Source organism: Mercenaria mercenaria, chromosome 17 (assembly GCF_021730395.1).
Source record: "Mercenaria mercenaria strain notata chromosome 17, MADL_Memer_1, whole genome shotgun sequence".
In the NCBI taxonomy this organism is placed as follows: Eukaryota; Metazoa; Mollusca; class Bivalvia; order Venerida; family Veneridae; genus Mercenaria; species Mercenaria mercenaria.
This window is the reverse complement of record NC_069377.1, coordinates 66,679,164-66,700,843: the sequence shown is the minus strand read 5'-3', so window position 1 is coordinate 66,700,843 and position 21,680 is coordinate 66,679,164. Positions and strand designations below refer to the sequence as shown.

Below are 21,680 nucleotides of genomic sequence, written 5' to 3'. Positions count from 1 at the left end.
TTTATAAAAGTTTATTAAAGGTCTCTGTGACCAAACTCTTCCTTGAAAATGTCATTAAGTTCTTAGTTTGTAATGATGTTTGTTACTTTTTTCTCTTACGATCAATACCTTTATGAAGACTATGTTGAGAACGTAGATCTAATTTAAAACTACAACAGTTCTTGCATTATTGAAGTCTTTTGGAACCGATTAAAGTTAAAGATGTTCTAAAAAACAATAACTAAATCATATAAATGTAAAATGCTTAAACATATTTTTTCTCAAACATATCTTCAGAAATTTCAGTTTGCCATGATTGTATACAAAGCATTATTATATTGGAGTATTTCAATCAAGTACAAGCTGTAACAGAAATGCCTATTTAAGAACTGGGATAACTGTAGTAAAAACTCTTGTTTATAATGTACAAACCTAGGATCAGCATCACACTACAAAAGTCGTGGGCTGTGTAAAATGTTGACATTTTCGGTTTAGTGGACGAGGACCCAATGTAGTGCCCTTCCAGGCTATTTCAGGCAAGGTGCAGGAACACTGGAAGAACCATCAACCTTTCACATGCCAGGTAGATGGCATCATCAAATGGAGGAATTCTGACCGCTGGCACTGGTCAAATCCAAAGCAGCATGGGCAGTGATTCATAATCAGTGATCTTTATCATATCACTAAATGTCCATCTAATAAAATATACAGAATCTGTTTAATATAGTTTTACCTCACTGCCCATTCCCAATGTTATCATCATGACGAAGAACAATATCGCCCACAGTGGTGATAATGGTAGACGTGTAACAACATCAGGGTACACTATAAATGCTAGACCAGCACCTGAAATGAATTATAAAGTAAATGATTTTATCTGCATGTTCAATTCCTTGTTCAAGAAATTTTATAAAACCTGTCCCAAAGAAGTTTTGTGACAGATGGCTGTACACACAAAAGAAAATCAAACTAGAAGATGCTTTTGTAACAAGAGATCACAGAGTGATCTTAGCGCCCACCAATGTGCCATTTTTGAGTGTTCCAAATTTCAAGACTTACTGACTAGCTCAAGGTCAAATTTTCATTTCTGTACACAACACTGTGCATTTGGTCCAAATTCGAAAGCAGTAGCTTGAGAAATGTGGAAGTAGGTCACTAGATCAATTTCAAGGACAAAGTTCTTTGTACACAAAACTATGCATGTGCATCAAGTCTGAAGGCTGTAGTTAGAGAAATCTGAAAGTAGGTCACTAGGTCAATCTTAAGGTCAAAGGTTATTTCAATACACAAAACTATGCAAGTGGTCCAAATTTGAAGGCTGTAGCTTGAGAAATGTGAAAGTAGGTCACTAGGTCAAAATCAAGGTCAAATTTCACTTCAGAACACAAATCTATGCATGTGGTCCAAATATGTAGCCTGTACCTTCAAAAATGTTAAAGTAGGTCACTAGGTCAATGTCAAGGTCAAAGTTTGTTGCGGTACACAATCCTATGCATGTGGTCTAAATTTGAAGCCTGTAGCTACAGAAATGTGAAAGTAGGTCACTAGGTCAATCTTGAGGTCAAAGTTCATTTTGGTACACAAAACTATGCAAGTGGTCCAAATTTGAAGGCTGTAGCTTGAGAAATGTGAAAGTAGGTCACTAGGTCAAAATCAAGGTCAAACTAGAAAATGCTTTTGTAAAAAAGCCCATGTCTCCCCCAATGCAAAGTCCTATAGGCAAGAAGTCAATAGGGGTCAGGAGCGAAAGTCAAAGAGACACTGATGGTTGGCTGCAATAGGGATCATCTACTTGGCATGTCCAGTTATCCCGCTAAATTTCAACACTCTTGGCCTAGTGGTTCTCAGTCACTGTTCAGGCTCCTGTGACCTTGACCTTTGATCAAGTGACCTCAAAATAAGTAGGGGTCATCTACCCTGCATGTCCAATCATCCTATTAAGTTTCAACATTGTAGGTAAAGTGGTTCTCAAGTTATTTCCAAAAAATGATTTTACATGAACAGGCCACTGTGACCTTGACCTTTAATAGTCTGACCCCAAAATCAATAGGGGTCATCTACTCTGCATGTTCAATCATCCTATGAAGTTTCAACATTCTGGGTCAAGTGGTTCTCAAGTTATTGATCGGAACTGGTTATCAATGTTCAGGCCCCTGTGACCTTGACCTTTAATGGAGTGACCCCAAAAACAATAGGGGTCATTTACTCTGCATGAACAATCATCCTATGAAGTTTCAACATTCTGGGTCGAGAGGTTCTCAAGTTATTGATTGGAAATGGTTTTCCATGTTCAGGTCCCTGTGGCCTTGACCTTTAACAAAGTGACCCTAAAATCGTTAGGGGTCATCTACTCGCATGACAATATCTATAATTTCATCATCTGGTCAATGGTTATCAATTATGACCTAAAATGGTTTTCATTTCAGCCCTGTCTTGACATTTCAGTTTGCCCCATGTTGGGGTATACCTAATGCATTATCTATTAAGTTTCAATCATGTACAAGTGTTCTAAGTACTGCCGAATGTTATAATGCAGGACCCTGTAAAAAACCTTGTTTATAAGTGACCAAAATCGTAGGTCATCTACTGCATCACATACAACTATGGTTTCAAATTTGAAGTGGTTTCGTTTATGGAAAGGTTTCCATGTAGGCCCTCGGCTACTTTAGGAGGTGCCCTAAAACACTGGAAGACCATCAAACTTTCACATCCCTGGGTAGATGGCTCATATCAAATGGTTTTCTGCACCCTGGCTACTGGTCAAATCCCAAAGTCAATGGGGTGATTCATTCAGTGACTATCATCATAATTCACTGGGAATGGTCCTCAAAGTTAATATCAAAAATGGGTTTATATGTTTCACCCCTGGACCTTGCCAATGTGACCAAATCATAGGGCATATTCGAACAACAATCTGGCTCAAGTGGTTACTATGATGGTAAAGGGTTGTCAACAGGCCCTGACTTGCTTTGACGGGTGACCACATAAAATAGCGTGTACCAGCACCTGCAAATGAATTTAAAGTCAGGATTTTATCTCATGTTCATTCTTGTTGAAATTTAAATGTCCAGAAGTTGGGTGACGAGCTGTACGACACAAAAAAACAATAGAATGCTTCTTAACAGGGATACAAGTGTATTTGCGCAACACCAAATGTGCATTTGAGTCCAAATTTGAAGACTTACTTCACTAGATCATAGGTCAATTATCAATTTCTTAAACAAACTATGCATTTGGTCCAAATTTGAAGGCTGTAGCTTGAGAAATGTGGAAGTAGGTCACATATTAGGACAAAGTTTTTGTACAACAAATCCTATGCATGTGGATCAAATCTAAGCTGTAGTTACAGAAATGTGAAAGTAGGTCACTTGGTCAATCTTAAGGTCAAAGGTTATTTCAATAAAAACTATGCAAGTGGTCCAAATTTGAAGGCTGTAGCTTGAGAAATGTGAAAGTAGGTCACTAGGTCAAAATCAAGGTCAAATTTTATTTCGTAACACAGAACTATGCATGTGGTCCAAATTTGAAGCCTGTACCTTCAAAAATGTAAAGTAGGTCACTAGGTCAATGTAAGGTCAAAGTTTGTTGCGGTACACAACTATGCATGTGGTCTAATTTGAAGCTGTAGTTTACAGAAATGTGAAAGTAGGTCACTAGGTCAAATTCAGGTCAAATTTCATTTAGAACACGAAACTATGCAAGTGGTCCAAATTTGAAGGCCTGTAACTTGAGAAATGTGAAAGTAGGTCACTAGGTCAAATCAAGGTCAAACTAGAAAATGCTTTGTAAATTTAAGCCCATGTCTACCCAATGAAAGTCTCATAGGCAATAAGAAGTCAAATAGGGAGTCAGGGTAGCCGCAAGTTCAAGGCCAGGGTCACTGCATGGTTGAACTGAATGAGGCTTATTGGATGTTTGAATTATCCGCTTAAGTTTGATTAACAATCTATGGTAGTGGTTCTCAGTATGTCAGAGCTCTGTGAGCCTATGACCTTGATCAATTGCCCACTAAGCATTGAGGTCTCTGACCTGCATGTCAATCCTCCATAGTTTAACTAGTTTGGTTACGGTAGTGTTTCAGTATGCAAAAAATTTGAATTTACAGAACAGGGCCACTGGCCTTGATCCTTTAACATTTACCCATTGAGAAATCTAATTTGGGCAATGCATGTATTCGCGGGCTGAAATATCTTTCTGCTTGTTTTAAAATCTGCTATGAAGTTTACATATTCTTAATGTTTTTCAAGTTAATGATGGGAACCGGTTATCAATGTTCAGGCCCTGTGAATTCGGACCGTTACTGGAGTGAGCCGAAAAATATAGGAAGTCATTTCCCTTTTGACTTTTGACAATTTCTTGAAGTTTTCAACTTTTTTTGGGTCAAGCTCTCATAGTTATTGATATGGAAATGGTTTCATTCTAGGTTGTTGGCTTGATTTAACAAAGGTGACCGCCTAAAAATCGTTTAGGGGTTCTACTTGCTGGACAATCATTTCTATGTAGTTTCATTCATTTAGGAAGTGGTCTATTTTGAAAATGGTGTCAATTTTAGGCCTTATTACTTTCATCAGGTGATCTTCAAACTCGTTAGGGTATCTACTCTGATGACATTTCTATTAAGTTTCACATTTGGGTAATGTTTTAAGTTACTGACAAATTTTCATGTTTTCAGGTGTGCCTTGACTTATGAGATGAAAAACGGTAGGGGTGGATACATTTGGCATTTACAGTCCTATGAAGTTTAACATTTGGCAATAGTTGGGTTTTTAGTTAAAGAGGAAACGGTTTTTTCCGAGGTCCCCTGGACTTGCCATTTTAATGGTAGTGACCCAAAATCAAACATCTACTCAACCAACATCCATAATGATGTAAACTATTTTGTCAAGTGTTCTTACTTATTGATGTGAATATGGTTTTAAAGTGGCGGCCCCTGAGCTTGGGACTTTGAAGTACAATTTCATGGGGTCATTCTGCTTTTAAATGTTCCATCATACCTGTGACAGTTTAATACTATTTATGGCATCAAGTTGTGTTCTTTTTTAATTGTCGGATAATGCGTATAATGTTTCAGGCCATGTCACATTGACATTGTTGGACATGTGCAAATTCAATAGGTATCAGCTCTTTAAACTTTGGTCAAGTGGTTTCTACTTATGATCGGAATGGTGTCAATTTTCAGAGTGCCTGTACTTGACCTTTAAGTACCTCAAAATACTATTATGGCGTCGTTTTCTCAGAGCCTCAACTATGGTTATTTAAAGTTCGAGCAATGGTTTCAGTTACTGACAGATGAGTGTGATAGTAGGAATGGAGGAGGAACATCCGGGTAAGTAAACAATATTTTTGGTGTGGGTCTTAAATTTTCTAGTCGGAACACCAAACATTTCCTTTTGTAAGTGTATTAAAAATGTGAAAGTAGAGTACTAGTTCAAGGTAAGGTCAAATTTTGTTTTTACAATACTATGCATGTGGTCCAAGCTCGAAGGTCTGTAGTGATAATTTGAAGTAGGTCTCGAGTGGTCAAGTTTTGTTCGTACAAATCCTACATTGTGGTCTTATCTTAAAGCCTGAGATAGAAAGTGAAAGTGGATCACTTGGTGCATTTAAGGTCAAAGTTCATTTCGGTAATAATAAAGAAGTGGTCCTTTGAAGGATGTACTGGGGATCGAAATTCGTAAATGGGAAAGTTGGCACATCAAAATCAACAAATATCGTAACACAGAACTATCATGTCCAAATAAAAGTGTCCTTAAAAATGTGAAAGTAGGTACTACGTCGTAAGTAAATGAAAAGTTTTTGGTACACAGGAACTGCATTTTCCTATATTTGAAGTCGTTAGCTTGGAAGTAAGTAGGTCCTTAACTGTCAAAATCAAGGTTCAAGTTCATTACAGAATTATGGCAACTATGATAGTGGTAAGTTTTTTTTAAGTCTGAAGAGAATAGTGAAAGTAGGTAAAAAGGTCCAAATCCACAAGTTTGTTGCGGTACATTCTTGCATGTGGCTAATTTGAAGCATGAAAGCTTTGAAATGGTAAGATTTATTGTCATAGTCATTTTCTTAAAGTCAAAGTATTCCATGGCACAAATTCTAGTGGTAGCAGTTGGTAGTTTCCAGCCACAGATTCGAATTGGCCAGGGTCAAAATCTGTCATTAGAGATAAAACCTTGAAGTGAAGGCAGTTTTGGTGTTTGAAATATTTGTTGATGTGAGTTTGTGATTAACAAGTTTAAGAATGGTATGTTGCAGAAATTCTGGCAGATGCGAATGTAAGCTTGATGGCATCATTTTCATATAACTGCTTGAAATGCATATATGCCACTATCAGCATTGAGCGTCTTGTGAACTGTCAAATGTCATATAGGCCTCACACAGTTGAAAATAGTGAAAAAAGTAATCGGTTGACAGGTATTTTTGTCCAGCTCTGCAAGTAATACTTGAAACTGAGTACAGAATGCAAGTGGCCATTTGCCTCTATCCATTCCCCTAACATTTTAAGGCCAGTTGGAGATATGGCTAATTTGGGCTGAAATGTCATGTATTTTCGCGGGCTGAAATTATCTTTCAGGTGGCTTGTAGATTTAAAAATCTGTGCTTTGTATGAAGTTTACTATGTATTTTATTTCTTCTTCAAGTAAGATGTAAACCGGTATCTTTTTATTTTCAGGTCTGCATCTCGTAAGATATCGGAAGCCGTCTGACTTGGCCACATCGCTCGGAAGTCCGAAGTACTAGAAAAAACCGCCATCTGCTACCTAAGCATTGTCAATTTTTGAAGTACTTTATGCTTTCTTTAGTGTTGGTCAACATCCCCAGTAAGGTTATTTTAAAAATAGTGATATGGGTCAAAATTTGAATGTTGTTTGATATGTTGAAGAAGATTAAACTTTCTATTTAGGTATATGAACTTTACAGCTATTTTGCCGTAGGGGGTTTTTGAAAAATTGGTAGAGAAACCACATTTATGATTGCTACTTTATCAAATATCAAAGGTCCCAGGCTTTTTTGACAAGAAATTTTCAAACTTTTTGCCATTTTCTAAATACTATGGCCTTTGGGCGGGAATCTGGATTCTGGGGATAATTTCTTTCGAAGAATATTTCTCATCAAGTGGCAGGTTTGGATTTTTTCTAAACTTTTCTATTGTCTTATAACGTGTCAGGCGGGCCATTGACGACAGGAAAAAATTTGTCATTGAGTAGAGGATACATATTGGTTTCATTTCAAGGTCCTGGCCTGTGGGGACAGCAGATTTTCAAAGTTTTTAATTAAAAATGTAGTTTATGAATAACAAGGGCATATGCCTCTAAATTGTTGAAAATAGTGAATTTTGGGGGAACAACAACCAAACAACATTCTACAAATCAAACAACAATGCAAACAAAACAACACACGACAATACGTGCATGTAAAATATTATTTGAATATTTTCACATCTTACTGTGTAGGTAATAAAAAATGTAGTTGAAAAGCAGGGGCGGAGCTAAATTCAGAGCTTGGGGTTTTGAAAGTACAGATCAGTCTATCGGGTAACTAAAGTCTAGTCTGGGGGTGTTTTCAAGTTTGGATCGGAAAGTATGCTGGGCTGTGCCTTGTCTCTAAATACCAGATCATAGTTTATGGAGCCATCATCTAATGTAGGTTTCTTTTTTATGGTCAAGAAAGATTTTAAAAGCAGAGAAATATTTTTCCATGGGGCCAAATCCTACCTTTATGTTTAGCTTGTTGTGTGCATGTGCATATTTGCATAGCCCAAGAAGGAACAAAGCATTTTTATTTGGAAGATTTTATTTGTCCATATGATACATTTTCCAAAATTCAGGTGTCCTGAGTCTACGACTTCATGTTTATGGTCTTAAGACCATTATGCAATTTCTGTAAGTACTATTTCCACGCACTCTTCTCTGTGTTAGTTCAATCAACCATATTTTATTTAAAATATCAACTGAATGGATTTATAACTAAACATCAAGTTGTTTGATATTTGTAGATAGTCTAAATGGATGAGTACTTCATTTACACCATAAATTTTCTCGGGTTCATCTAAATTCTTATTTTATTCTTGTAGTGTACTTTTTTTTTTTCTTAAATCTATTCTAGCGGGATTAGCTCTTTCTTCAACGTTTAGTTATTAATGTTAGGAGAAACATTTATAGGTATTGATTAGTGCAACATTTTGATTTTCTCTAAATAATGGCTGTTTCACAAGGCTTCGGAGGAATTGTTTGACATATTTCTTTTCGAAATAACTCTGGCTTGGAGCCTGCAGGTATAGCAATCTGTTTTAGCGGTATCTAGCTAAATTTGTATTGTGGACTTTAATCGGTAGTGCCAGACTATCACGAGAGAAGTAAATTGTTGTGATAGTGGGATACATGGGTGCTTTTAAGGTCTGGATGTGATTGGGAAATCATTTGCAGCATCTTTATTTTAATTAAGAAGATTAGGTTTCTCTAGATGTACTGAGAGAGATTGCTCGTTATTTCTTGTTATAAATAGGTAAGTTTTGGCCCCCCACTGGACTTAACAACAAAATCACAGCAGCATACCAAAAACAAAAACCAAAATACAATATATTTATAAAATGTTTATTTCAAAGTATTTTTAACTTAACTGTATGTAATATTATTAAAATACTTGTTAGGGAGGATTTTCTGGTTGCGTATTTGAATCAGTTTCTGGTAGCAGTCGCGGTTTTAAATTCTTTCGACAATTTATGCAGGCTTGTGCACAGTGACTTATATAAATTTTAATTATGGGCTATGTTAGTAGGAAGTCATTATTTTGCATGTCAGAAAGATGATGCAGTCCCAAGAATATATGGTTGTCGGTATTCATGGGGCAAATCAACAATATTTACATTTTTGGACATGTGTCAATTTAAAAGAAAAAACATTGCTGTAATTTTTGAATCCAGGATGTGTTTCCCATTTTGTGATAAATCATTTCTTCATTAACATCAGTGCCAACATTCCTATAATCATGTCTGATCTTAATGTTAGTCAGATGGAGTTTCAAAGATTTCATTGGCGTGTCAAACTCACACATTAAGATGTAAACGAATGAAGGCAGTTTTGTTTTAAATATTTTTATTATGTGATTAACAAAGTAAAATGTTAGTTTGCAAAATTCTACAAATGTATCGAAAATATCCAGTTTTACATGGCACAATTTTTTTATAACTGCTTGATATGTAAATGCAACCCTTTTAGTATTACACATCTTTGAACTGTCAAAATGTCAAGATATGCCACACATAAATAGTGAAAAAAGTAATTTGTCTGGATATTTTTGTGAGACTACTGAAAATAATAATCTGAAAGCTTTACAGAAATGCAAGTGGATTTGCCTTATCCATTGTCCCCTAACAATTTTAAGGCCAAGTTGGAGATATGGCTAATTTGGCTTGAATGTCTGTAGATTTCGCGGGCTGAGAATTATCTTTCAGGTGGCTTGTAGATTTAAAAATCTGTGCTTTGTATGAAGTTTTACTATGTATGTTTATTTCTTCTTCAAGTAAGATGTAAACGGTATCTTTTTATTTTCAGGTCTGCATCTCGTAAGATATCGGAAGCCGTCTGACTTGGCCACATCGCTCGGAAGTCCGAAGTACTAGAAAAAACCGCCATCTGCTACCTATGCATGTGGTCTAAATTTGAAGGCTGTAGCTTCAAAAATGTGAAAGTAGGTCACTAGGTCAAAATCAAGGTCAACTCATGTCAAGGTTCATCTTGCCACTCAAAAATATATATGTGGTCCAAATTTGAATGTTGTGGTTATTGACAAGAAGATTTTAAAAGCTTTTCCCTATATAAGTCTATATGAACCATGTGACCACCAGGGCGGGGCCATATTTGACCCTAGGGGGATAATTTGAACAAACTTGGTAGAGAACCACTAGATGATGCTACATTACAAATATCAAAGTCCCAGGCTTTGTGGTTTTGACAAGAAGATTTTCAAAGTTTTTCCCTATATAAGTCTATGTAAACCATATGACCCCCTGGGCGGGGCCACATTTGATCCTAGGGGGATAATTTGAACAATCTTAGTTGAAGACCACTAGATGATGTCACATACAAAATATCAAAGCCCTAGGCCCTGTGGTTTTGGACAAGAGGTTTTTCTAAACTTTTCCCTATATAAGTCTATATAAACCGTGTGACCCCCGGGGCGGGGCCATATTTGACCCCAGGGAAATAATTTGAATCATCTTGGTAGAGGACCACTAGATGATGCTTCATACCAAATATCAAAGCCCTAGGCTCTGTGGTTTTGGACAAGAAGATTTTCAAAGTTTTTCCCTATATAAATCTATGTAAATTATAGAAATAAACAAAGGGCCATAACTCACTCATAAATTGTTGAACGAGTCTGATTTTCAGGGGGACACAACTAGGGTACCAATACATCATTCTGACAAAGTTTGGTCAAAATCCCCCCAGTAGTTTCTGAGAAGATGCGATAACGAGAAATCGTTAACGGACGGACGGACGGAATGACGGACGAACGTACCACGGACGCAGAGTGATTTGAATAGCTCACCATCTGATGATGGTGGGCTAAAAAACAGCATGATAGTGATAGGCAAAAAGTCAATAGGGGACAGGAGCGAAAGTCAGAGACACTGATGGTTGGCTTAGTGACTGAAATGTAACAGGGATCATCTACTCGGCATGTCCAACATACTATGAAGTTTCAACGTTCTGGGTCAAGTGATTCTCAAGTTATGGATCGGAAACCGTTTTCCATGTCCTGGCCCCTGTGACCTTGTCCTCTAAAAGTATGGCCCCAAGATCAATAGGGGTCATCTACTCTGGATGTCCAACCATCCTATGAAGTTTCGATATTCTGGGTCAAGTGGTTCTAAAATTATAAATCGGAAATATTTTTCCATGTTCAGGCCCCTGTGACCTTGACCTTTATGTTATAGCTCTGTCCTGTGTGCTTTTAAGTGTGATACATGCAGTATGCCCATCAATAGATTAATGGAATGCAAAGTTCATTTATTATTCTGAAAGATTTTATTTTTGGGGTCCGATATACTACCTTTAAGTTCCAAAATTACAGAAATGTTACCTTGGTCTACGACCTCTTCAATGTTCATATTGAGTTCTTGAGCAAGATATCCAATAATGGCAAATATAACAAAACCGGCAAATAGACTGGTACCTATATTACCAAACGCCACAATCAAAGTATCTCTGAAACAGAAAACAACAAACATTTCTAACAGTTCAAATACAACAATTTTTATTTAAAGATTATAACTAATAAATAGGCTTTTTTCAATCTACAACTACATCAAGTGTGTATGTGAAGCATTCTTTTAAATAGATCTAAACATGGATGATTCCTTCATCTTCTGACAAAACATACATATAACAAATGTTGAACCTCAAGTTCATCTAACATTCTTAATACCATTATCTCTACTCCAGACTGTGTACTTTTTTTTTGTTCTTAATAGTCTATTGCCTCTGTGTAAGGTTTGGCTCTGTTTTTCAACAGCATTTCAGTTATGTAATGGTGGGCAGCAAACCTTATCAGTGTTTCTGGATTATGAACCATTACTTATCTGGTCTCTGAAAATAACTGCCAACTTCTCCACAAGGATCAGTGGTGGAGGAGAAATGATTTCAGACATATCTTCTATCAAACTGTCAAGGAAAACATAACTCTGGCCTTGGGATTGAACTCCTGACCCTGTGATTAGTAGATCTGCACACTCCCTGTTGTGCTAAGCAGGCTAGCTCCCTAGTCTGTATGCATACGCTGTATGTAGTGGACCTTCTAAGTGGGTAAGGTGCCAGAAGCTTATTCAAGAGGAGGCAAGTTCAAATCCTGCTTGTGTCAGAATTTGTACTTTCTTGTAGGATAAATGGTGTGCTTTTCCGCAAGAAGAAGATCTGGTCAATGCACTTGTAATTTTAGGTGAAAAATGAGGACATTTTGCAAAGCCAGTCTGACTTTAATACTACAGAAGTTTCAGTTAGGGTTATTCTATAGTTATCTTTGAGAAAGACTTACTTGAGACAGTTATTATGAAACTTGTTATAACTAGAGAGAGTAATCAGGCCTCCCCATGCTGGACTTAAAGCAAAGAAAATCTGAGCAGCAGCATCTGACCACACCTGTAATATCATATTGCCAAAATACATATATTTACTAAATGTTTTTCAAAGTCAATGTTGTTTAAACAATAACATCAATTATTACATATTCATTTAAAAACTCTGTTAGGTTGTAGGAATATTGGTTGTGTGACGTCATTTATGACATCAGTTTCATGTATGCAGTCGCGTTTAAAAGTTCTTTAACGACAATATTTTCAACTTTAGTCAGGCTTGATAGCAAAGTGTTATCATTTATATAATAATTTTAAGTGTAGATGGGTATGTTATAAAAAGATCATTAGATTTGCATTGAGAAATATGCACTCGTTCTTTCTCAGAATAATATTGCGCTCCTAAAGTCACGCAGTATTTCCACTGCAGAACTCGTGCATATTTCACGATACAAATCTACTAACCTATAATAATCACATCAGAATAGCACTTCATACAGGTAAAAGTAAAAAACTTAAGCCTGCTAATTATTGAATCCAGGATGTGTTTCCCAGCATCTTTGTGGGAAAACATTTCTATGTCATTCACATCTGAGCTAATATTCCTTACTAACAGTGAAATCATTAATGTTAGTCAAGAGTGATTTTCAAAGATTTCATTGCTGTGTCAACTCACACAATTAAATGTCAACAAAGAGACCAAATTCACATTAATTTTATCTTTATTATCTGAAATCAAAGAAATTGTTAGTTTGGACCAAAACTACAAAATTCTGTATCAACAAAATACTCCAGTTTTACAGTAGTCACAAAGATTTTTTTATCAAATTGTTTATATGTAAAATGCAAACCTATATAAAGTTATGACACAATCCTTTTTCAGATAATAAAGTAAAACCTTTCAAGGAATTTCACAACATAAATAATGCAACAAGAACATAATTTGTCTGTCTGATAAATTATGAGAGAAAAATACTGAAAAAATAATCATATCTAGAAGCTTTTAACACTGTAAAATGCTAATGATTTTGACCTTTCAAGATGTTAGAATCTCCACTTAATAAACTTAACTATTTATATCGGCTCTCAAAATACAAAAGTACAAGAAATATCATTTGCCATTCTAATGTCTGTAGCAAGTCTCCGAGGACAGAAGCAATTATTTCTGCAAAAACTTACAAAATATAGAAAAGCTTTCAGTACAGGAAAATAGTAACCATAACACTTTATCAAATCTTGGGTGTAATTCTCGTTTATCCTTCCACTAATTCAATATAAGTAATGGAACAAGAATATGATTTCTCTCTCAGCTGTGTCTGGCAATAATGAGAGATAGAAATATACAAACAAGCAGGCTATGATAGCTGTAGATAGCTCACCTGAGTTTCACTGCTTCAGCAGTTCTGGTTGAGAGTTTTAAAGTTGCCAATAAATACAGGTGGGTAATGTGGGGGTAAGGGAGTTGGGAATGATGACACTGGATACTAGGAGATAATATCAAAAACACAACAAAATAAGTGAAAAAAAGTTAAAAATTGAGGGGCGGTGGGAAAGGGGAGAGGGTTGGTATGCATGTGCATGGGCTTGAAATAATTTGTTAGAGGGTCAGTCAAGGAAGGTTTGTGTGAAATTATTGTGAAAATCTGACAGCAGTTTCCATATAGCCATTGTGAGAAAACTAGCCCTGCACACATGTAGATTTTTTTTTAAGAAACAGAACAATTTGAAGGTTTCTGGTAGAGGATCACAAAAGAAACGATGGACAATCCTAAAAGCTCACTATGAGCACTTCGTGGTCAGGTGAGCTAAAAACATATTATTGAAAAGATGAAACTTAAAGTTACTGACCTTAGCATTTCCAAGCTTTTCAAATCTTGGTGTGATATAATACAAAATTCCCTGTTTGGCACCCGGAAGAGTAATTCCACGGAAAAAGAGAATAAATAATACCACGTAGGGGAACAGAGCTGTGAAATAAACAACCTGAAATAGACACAGAAATAATGTTAGGCACACAATGAAATGAAGAAAACGGTCTAACTTGAAAATAAATACCTAGAGCAGGGTTTTCCCTCGGGTTTTTTATTTGGGAGTCCATGGACTCTCATGGCTGCTAATTTAAGGGTCCCTAAAAAATTTTGGGGGTCCACAAATTATTGATCTTGAAAATGGACATTATTACTATAAAAATTTACCCTAAAACCAAATGAACTTAATTGTATCTTTTTAATTTAGATAGCAGTTGATTCAATATTTCGGAATGGTATCTTTCAAAATGGCATGAGCTTCTCAATTCAGACTGATTACAAAAGGTGTGATAGTCTTTTTGTTATGATCAAATAGCCAGTAATTACCGGCAATTAACGTGTCACCTCGTGTCAATTATGTTGTTCACAGTTTTATCTCGGTTAAAGATAATACTCGATTCTTAATTAGTATCATAATTTCTGTGATTTATTAATATTTTTTCATCAAAATACTTTAAATTTATATGAAATTAATGTTGTTTAAATAAAAAAATAAACCATTCGATCTTTTACGGAACGTAACGGCAATCTTAGATTTTAGCGGTGACAATTAGCGCGGAGAGTAGTTTCCCTTTACCAAAATGGCGAACATCGATAACAAAACTTGTTAGAAGTTGGAAAATCGTCTATACCTGTGTATAATGAGCACCCACGATTCAGTGATGGTCCCGGTGGTAAAAAACTGCGCATTTTACATGGGTATCTGCGCAAAGGAGGCTTCAGTGCAAAGGAGTTTCGTGACCGATTTTGCGGGTCCAGTGGGACGCAGAGGCACTAAAAAACGCGAGTTCAAAGCAGTAAAAGCGCGTCAGGGACGCAGAAAACCTGCGTCCGGGAAAACCCTGCCTAGAGGATTATTTAAACTCACAACTGATTTTAGACATGGTTTTATCTTTTTAAGTCAGGACTTTTGTCATTTTTCAAACATTTAACTGGAAGCTAAAACCATATAAACTGTATAAATATAAACCTTTTTTACTTCCAACTTTTATATATGACTCCTTTCAACAAATATTTTTTTTTAATTTTATAGGAAATCTATTCAAAAGACTCTAAAAATGTTATGTTTAAATGCCTAACATGTGAAACTTCCAACCACCGCTTTTGTATCAAACAACAGTAGCAACCACAACTTTTGTACCATAAAACAACAGTAGCAACCACAACTTTTGTACCATAAAACAACAGTAGCAACCACAACTTTTGTACCATAAAACAACAGTAGCAACCACAACTTCTGTACCATAAAACAACAGTAGCAACCATGGCCTTTGTGCCATAAAATAACAGATCCATGCAGTAACAGTTTCAACAATATTCTTATCAAATGAAGCAGTGGTCCCACAGAGAAGCTGTAATCTGCTGAACATAGAGGGCATAGGTTCAAATCCAACCAAGGCTATGACATGGCCCTCTTGAATAAGCAAACATATACTAAATGTTATGAAATTTTTACCTTTCCAGAAGATTTTACTCCTTTAGAAAGGGCGAGAAATGTCATAGTCCATGCTGCAGCTAAACAAAGCAGAATAGGCCATTGTGGTAATCCCATATGATCTATACCATCTGACACATGTAATACACCTTGACTGAAAAATGAATAGAAATATACTTATGTATACATAAAACAAATTTTAAGAAAAAAAAACCTCCCCTTTTTTCAGTGTTCTTTTCTGCAGTGTTCAAAACTTAGTGAGGTCATATACAGTTCAATTTTGTTTGTTTGAATACTTCCCTTCACTCAAGCTCATTGTTTGCTTCCTAAATACTTCCCTTCACTCAAACTCATTGTTTGCTTCCTTATACCTCTTTTCACTCAAACTCACTGTTACCTTCCTAATATTCACTCAAACTCATTGTAAGTTTCCTTATACCTCCTTTCACTCAAACTCATCGTTACCTTCCTGAATACCTCCCTTGAATCAAACTCCCAACTGTGTATAGAAAACTGAAGAATTGCGGATTGCTCAAACTAATATTCTCCTGGACAAATTTCTGTGGGGCCTGTTAAACTGGAGGGAAAACAAAGTTAGACTGAACTTACATTCCATCTTTAACAGCAAAGGAAGACCTGGTGTCCCTAGAAAATGGAATTTTCTAACATGTAACAAGACCTATCACTAATGGTGATGAAAACCCCGAGACAGCAGCTTATTGTCAGAGGAACAGGGATATTGAAAATATGATACATTGCATTTGTATATTTTACAGGGAGAAAATGTACAAAGATGCACAAACAAGAGGGCCAAGATGGCCCTAGGTTCCTCACCTGAGTAACATACCATAACAGTGTAAACATGTTTTACCTAGTGATTTCATGGAGACAAATATTCTGATCAATTTTCATTAAGATTGGACCAAAAAACGTGGCCTCTTGAGTGTAAACAAGCATTTTCTTTGATTTGACCTAGTGACCTAGTGTTTTACCCCCACATGACCCAGATTCAAACTTGTCCAAAATGTCATGAAAACAAACATTCTGACAAAGTTTCGAAAGACTGGAGCAAAAAACGTGGCCTCTTGAGTGTATACAAGCTTTTCCTTTGATTTGACCTAGTGACCTAGCTTTTGACCCCACGTGACCCAGATTTGAAATCATCCAAGACTTCATAATAACAAACATTCTGACCAAGTTTTATGTAGATAGAATCATAAATGTGCCCCCTAGGGTGTAAACAAGCTTATTCTTTGATTTGACCTGGTGACCTAGTTTTTGACCCCACATGACCCAGATAGAAATTCATCTGATATTTCATGCAGACAAACATTCTGACCAAGTTTCATGCACATCAAATGAACAAGAGTGTTAACAAGCTTTTCCTTTGATTTGACTGTGTGACCTAGTTTTTGACCCCATATGACCCAGTTTCGAACTTTGCCTAGGAATCATCAAGATAAACATCTGACCAAGTTTCGTGAAGACAGGATCATAAATGTGACCTCAAGAATGTTAACAAGCTTTTCCTTTGATTTGACAGGGTGACCTAGTTTTTGACCCCATATGACCCAGTTTCAAATTTGGCATAGAAATCATCAAGATAAACATTCTGACCAAGTTTCATGAAGATAGGGTCATAAATGTGGCCTCTAAATTTTAAACAAGCTTTTCCTTTGATTTGACCGGTTGACCTAGTTTTTGACCCGACATGAACCAGTTTCGATCCAGGCCTAGAGATCATCAAGATAATCATTCTGTGCAAGTTTGTATCAAATCAAAGCATAAACGAAACCTCTATATGGCTGAAAGGGCCAAAATAGAAAATTTTGCCCCTTTCAGGGGCAGTAACTCTAGAACCAATGATGGAATCTAGCCGGTTTTCGAAAGGAACCGAGATCTTATTGTGATTTAAGTTGTGTGTAAGTGTGGTTAAAATCAAATATAAAATGTCACTTCAATCATATTCACAAGGTAAAAATTAACAAATTTTGGCTCTTTCAGGGGTCAATCAGGGGCCGTAACTCCGGAACCTATGATTGGATCTGACAGATTCATCATGGAATCCAAAATTTGTTGTTGTTGAAGATATTTTGCAAGTTTGTATCAAATCAAACCATAAATAAATTCTCTATATGGCTGCAAAAGCCAAAATAGCAAATTTTTGCCCTTTAAGGGGCCATAACTCTGGAACCCATGGATCTGGTCAGTTTTCGAAAGGAACCGAGATATTATGCCAATACAAGTTGTGTGCAAGTTTGATTAAAGTTGATTGCAAAATGTGGTCTCTATCGTGCTCACAAGCCAAAAATAGCAAATTTTGGCCCTTTAAGGGGCCAACGAGATATTAGGCCAATACAAGTTGTGTGCAAGTTTGATTAAAGCTGATTGCAAAATGTGGTCTCTATCGTGTTCACAAGCCAAAAAAAGCAAATTTTAACTCTGGTACCCATGATGGGATCTGGCCAGTTTTCGAAAGGAACCGAGATATGCCAATACAAGTTGTGTGCAAGTTTGATTAAAATTGATTGCAAAATGTGGTCTCTATCGTGTTCACAAGAAATTGTGGACGGACGAAGGGCGATCACAGCTCACCCTGTCACTACTTGACAGGTGAGCTAAAAAAATGTTGTGCAAAACTGTATAAGATCTCCAAATTTCATTGCTGTACCTCAAAAAGAAGAAAGTAGGTCAGTAGGTCAAAATCATGGTCACTGAAAGTCAGTTTTGAGCTGTGTGCACATGCACAACTTGACTTGTACCAATGATAATTACAATGTGTGATAAAAGTCTGGCATATAAGGACCGAGAAATAGCGTGGACAATTTTTTTCCATATACATATAAAGAAAAAATTAATAAAGGGCCATAACTAAGTGAAAAATTATCCAAATGAAACCCGCTTCGCACATGCACAACTAGGCTTGGTACTGATAATAGTTACAAGGTTTGATGGAAATCTGGCAAATAACTGCTGAGAAACAGCGCGGATAAATTCCGTCTACAGACGGATGGACGGACGGAGAAGAATCCAGTATAGCACCCACATACTAGTATCTTGGGGTATAGTATTTTCATAAGACACCATAGAATGTTCAAAAATCAATGTCTTAACCTAAAGCCTAAATGACAAACTGAGTGCCAAACTATTTTATAGCCAAATTACAACGCCTTTAGTTTTCACAAATCTTTCTAAATAAATTACTCCAACTCCCATAATACTTACTAAAAATAATCTTGAGCAGGGGCGTGTTTGGTAACTGCTTGAGCTAGTAAAGAAATATTTTTTGCTTCAACTTCAGTACTGTTATAACACACGCTCTTGTAGTACATACTTCCATTCGTCACTTCACATTCATCAGCATCAAGATAACTGTAACAGTCTAGAAACAAAATAAGTATCTATACAATGACAACTGCTTGATACAAAGTTCAAAATATATCTTACTTTATAAATAATATTTCGAATGGATTTTTTCATTCTTGAAGGAACTTTCATTTCGTTAGGTTTATTGCTGTGACAGTTAAGCCTTAGGGATAAACAGTGACTTCACGGGAGGCCCTTCTGAAGTGTGCCATAAATTTTTAACATTTGAAAGCAACAGTGATACCGATGCAACTGCGAGATTCATAGACCTTATTCTTGATTAACTGAGCTAAAAATATCTTTACACAAAGATGCAGAGCTGCTGGGAAGGGCTAGAGGGAGGTCAGGAATCAAATTTCTTTCAACTAATCAGTGAATATGTCAAGTTCCTTCCAGTAGCCCTGGGTTCACAAAATCTTTCCCCAAAATGTTCAACTCTGACATAAACAGGTACAATATACACCAGGCTATGACAGCTGTGCAAACAAAGGGAGATAACTTACTTTCTGAAGCCCAGGGTTCATGGCATCTTTCCCAGAGAAGTTCACTTCTAATAGACATAAACAGGTATAATATACACCAGGCTATGATCACTGTGTAATAAAGGGAGACAATCGCAGATATGAAGATCATGCCATAACCAAGACCTACAAGTAAGAAATATATCCATGGTAACTACTGTAAACAAAATGCAAAAGAAGACATATGAAAGGATAGCAATAAACAGTGAACAAAGCTCATTCTATAAATTTTATTTTCTAATTTTTTTGCAGATTAATAATTTACTCAAGTGCCCGTAATCATGACCACTGAATAAAAAGCCTTCTTAACATACGACTTTCATCTAGACTTTGTCAAAAGACTACAAGAAACAAAACTGTAAGATTAAAACTAATTCCTTGTACTGCACCATTATCTACCTTACTGTGTAAAAAGGCTTGGATTTCTTTATTTTTTTTTCATTTGGCATTTTGAATATTAGCAGAAAATTATTCCTTTCCAAAACATTGAGAACTAGAGCTATCACTAAAGGTGATGAATGTACCCCCCGCATGCACTGACACAGTACATTGCAATTTGACACACACAAGACTGCATAATTATGTGGACTGTGTGTATATAGACTGTATGAATACAGTATAGTAACAAAAAACAAAGTCCCATAACTATGCAGAATATTTATCTAAAAGAATGTAACATGCACCATGCACAACTAGGGTTGGTACTGATCACTTGTGTGAAGTTTCATTAAATTGTGTGCAAGGGTTTGGTAGATTAGGCACGTACAAGATTGCATATGCAGACTGTATGTACATAGTATGTTAACAAGAAACAAAGTCCCATAATTCTGCAATTTTTGTCGCTGAAAGAACCTAACATGCCCCATGCACAACCACTGTTGTTACTGATCACTTGTGTGAAGTTTCATTAAATTGTGTCAAGGGGATGAGGAGAGATGGTGCGCACAAGATTGTGTCTATATATATAGTATAGTAACAAAAAAAAACAAAGTCCCATAACTCTGCAATTTTTTTTTCTAAAAGAACCTAACATGCCCCATGCACAACTACTGTTGGTACTGATCACTTGTGTGAAGTTTCATTAAATTGTGTCAATGGGATGAGGAGAGATGGTGCGCACAAGATTGTGTCTATGTATATAGTATAGTAACAAAAAAACAAAGTCCCATAACTCTGCAAATTGTTTTTCTAAAAGAACCTAACATGTCCCATGCACAACTACTGTTGGTACTGATCACTTGTGTGAAGTTTCATTAAATTCTGTCAAGGGGATAAGGAGAGATGGTGCGCACAAGATTGCGTCTACGGACAGACGACCAGACGGACAGACAGACAACCTGAAACCAGTATACCCCCCCTTACAACTTTGTTGTCGGGGGGTACAAAAACTTACAGCTTATGCAAAGATATATGACTTTTTTAAACACTGCAAAATTTGTGTCACTTGAAAATATCTGACATTACAATAGTGAAGGTCTGGGATTTGTTTTATACCATAACGAATCATTTACCATGGAAGAGGGGACAGAATCTGCCAAACACCACAGCAGGTCCGAGTCCTGCAAACTGGCCAAACGACAGCTCCAGAAACATCAGTGGAAGACCCAGCAGAAACAACATCAGTACAAACGGAAACACAAATGCACCTGAAATGAAACAAATATCTTCTTTAAAACAATTTAAAACAAACTGAAAGTGATAGAAGAGGATCTGGTACGTGACTAAAAAGTCTAGGAAATGAATTACCACTAAATATCCCCTCCCCATGAATTACAAGCACATGTACATGTTAATGGTACTTCTATTTCACCATTTAACTTATTGGAATGCAGGAATTTGTTACAAGCACAAAAAGAAGTAATTCTGAATAGGAATGAAATCATTCAGTATCCTCACTGGTCACACTGAGCTACCACATGTGTTAAGGTAATGGACCCGTCATGTATATCAGAAATTTCCGTGTGATTACGTATTCTCTGTAACGGAGTTCAACATTCTCCATCTGGCTACTTGATCTAGCTACATTAGCAGCCAAAGAATGCAGAAGCAGGATCTGTCATTATGGGTCAATTACCTTACGTGTTAAACATAGAGCAATATAAGCAAACTTGAAAAGAACAAATTCTCTTTTACTGCACAAGTCAATACTGTGGTGCCACAACATGTCAGTACACAGAGAAATGTATAGTAAGTGGTCCCCTATCCAGTTCGTTCAAGTCTCTGGAATTAAACTTAATAACTGCCATATGGATCACATATTATCTTTTTATTTCATGGTTAGAAAT

At 36.4% G+C, this 21,680-nt stretch overlaps 1 protein-coding gene across 4 annotated transcripts in view; it reads right to left on the bottom strand.

Moving 5' to 3' along the window:
* LOC123536128 (sodium- and chloride-dependent glycine transporter 1-like) overlaps positions 1-21,680 on the bottom strand; it is an 89,866-nt gene that overhangs the window by 28,297 nt on the left and 39,889 nt on the right. For all 4 annotated transcript variants that reach the window (XM_045318960.2, XM_045318962.2, XM_045318959.2 and 1 more), the window contains exons 4-11: positions 20,907-21,041; positions 19,378-19,521; positions 18,734-18,890; positions 15,530-15,662; positions 13,895-14,029; positions 12,010-12,113; positions 11,059-11,183; positions 713-825 (exon numbers count right to left, since the gene is read on the bottom strand). In XM_045318960.2, the coding sequence (XP_045174895.1) occupies positions 713-825; positions 11,059-11,183; positions 12,010-12,113; positions 13,895-14,029; positions 15,530-15,662; positions 18,734-18,890; positions 19,378-19,521; positions 20,907-21,041 (1,046 nt within the window). The remainder of the gene's footprint in view (positions 1-712; positions 826-11,058; positions 11,184-12,009; positions 12,114-13,894; positions 14,030-15,529; positions 15,663-18,733; positions 18,891-19,377; positions 19,522-20,906; positions 21,042-21,680) is intronic.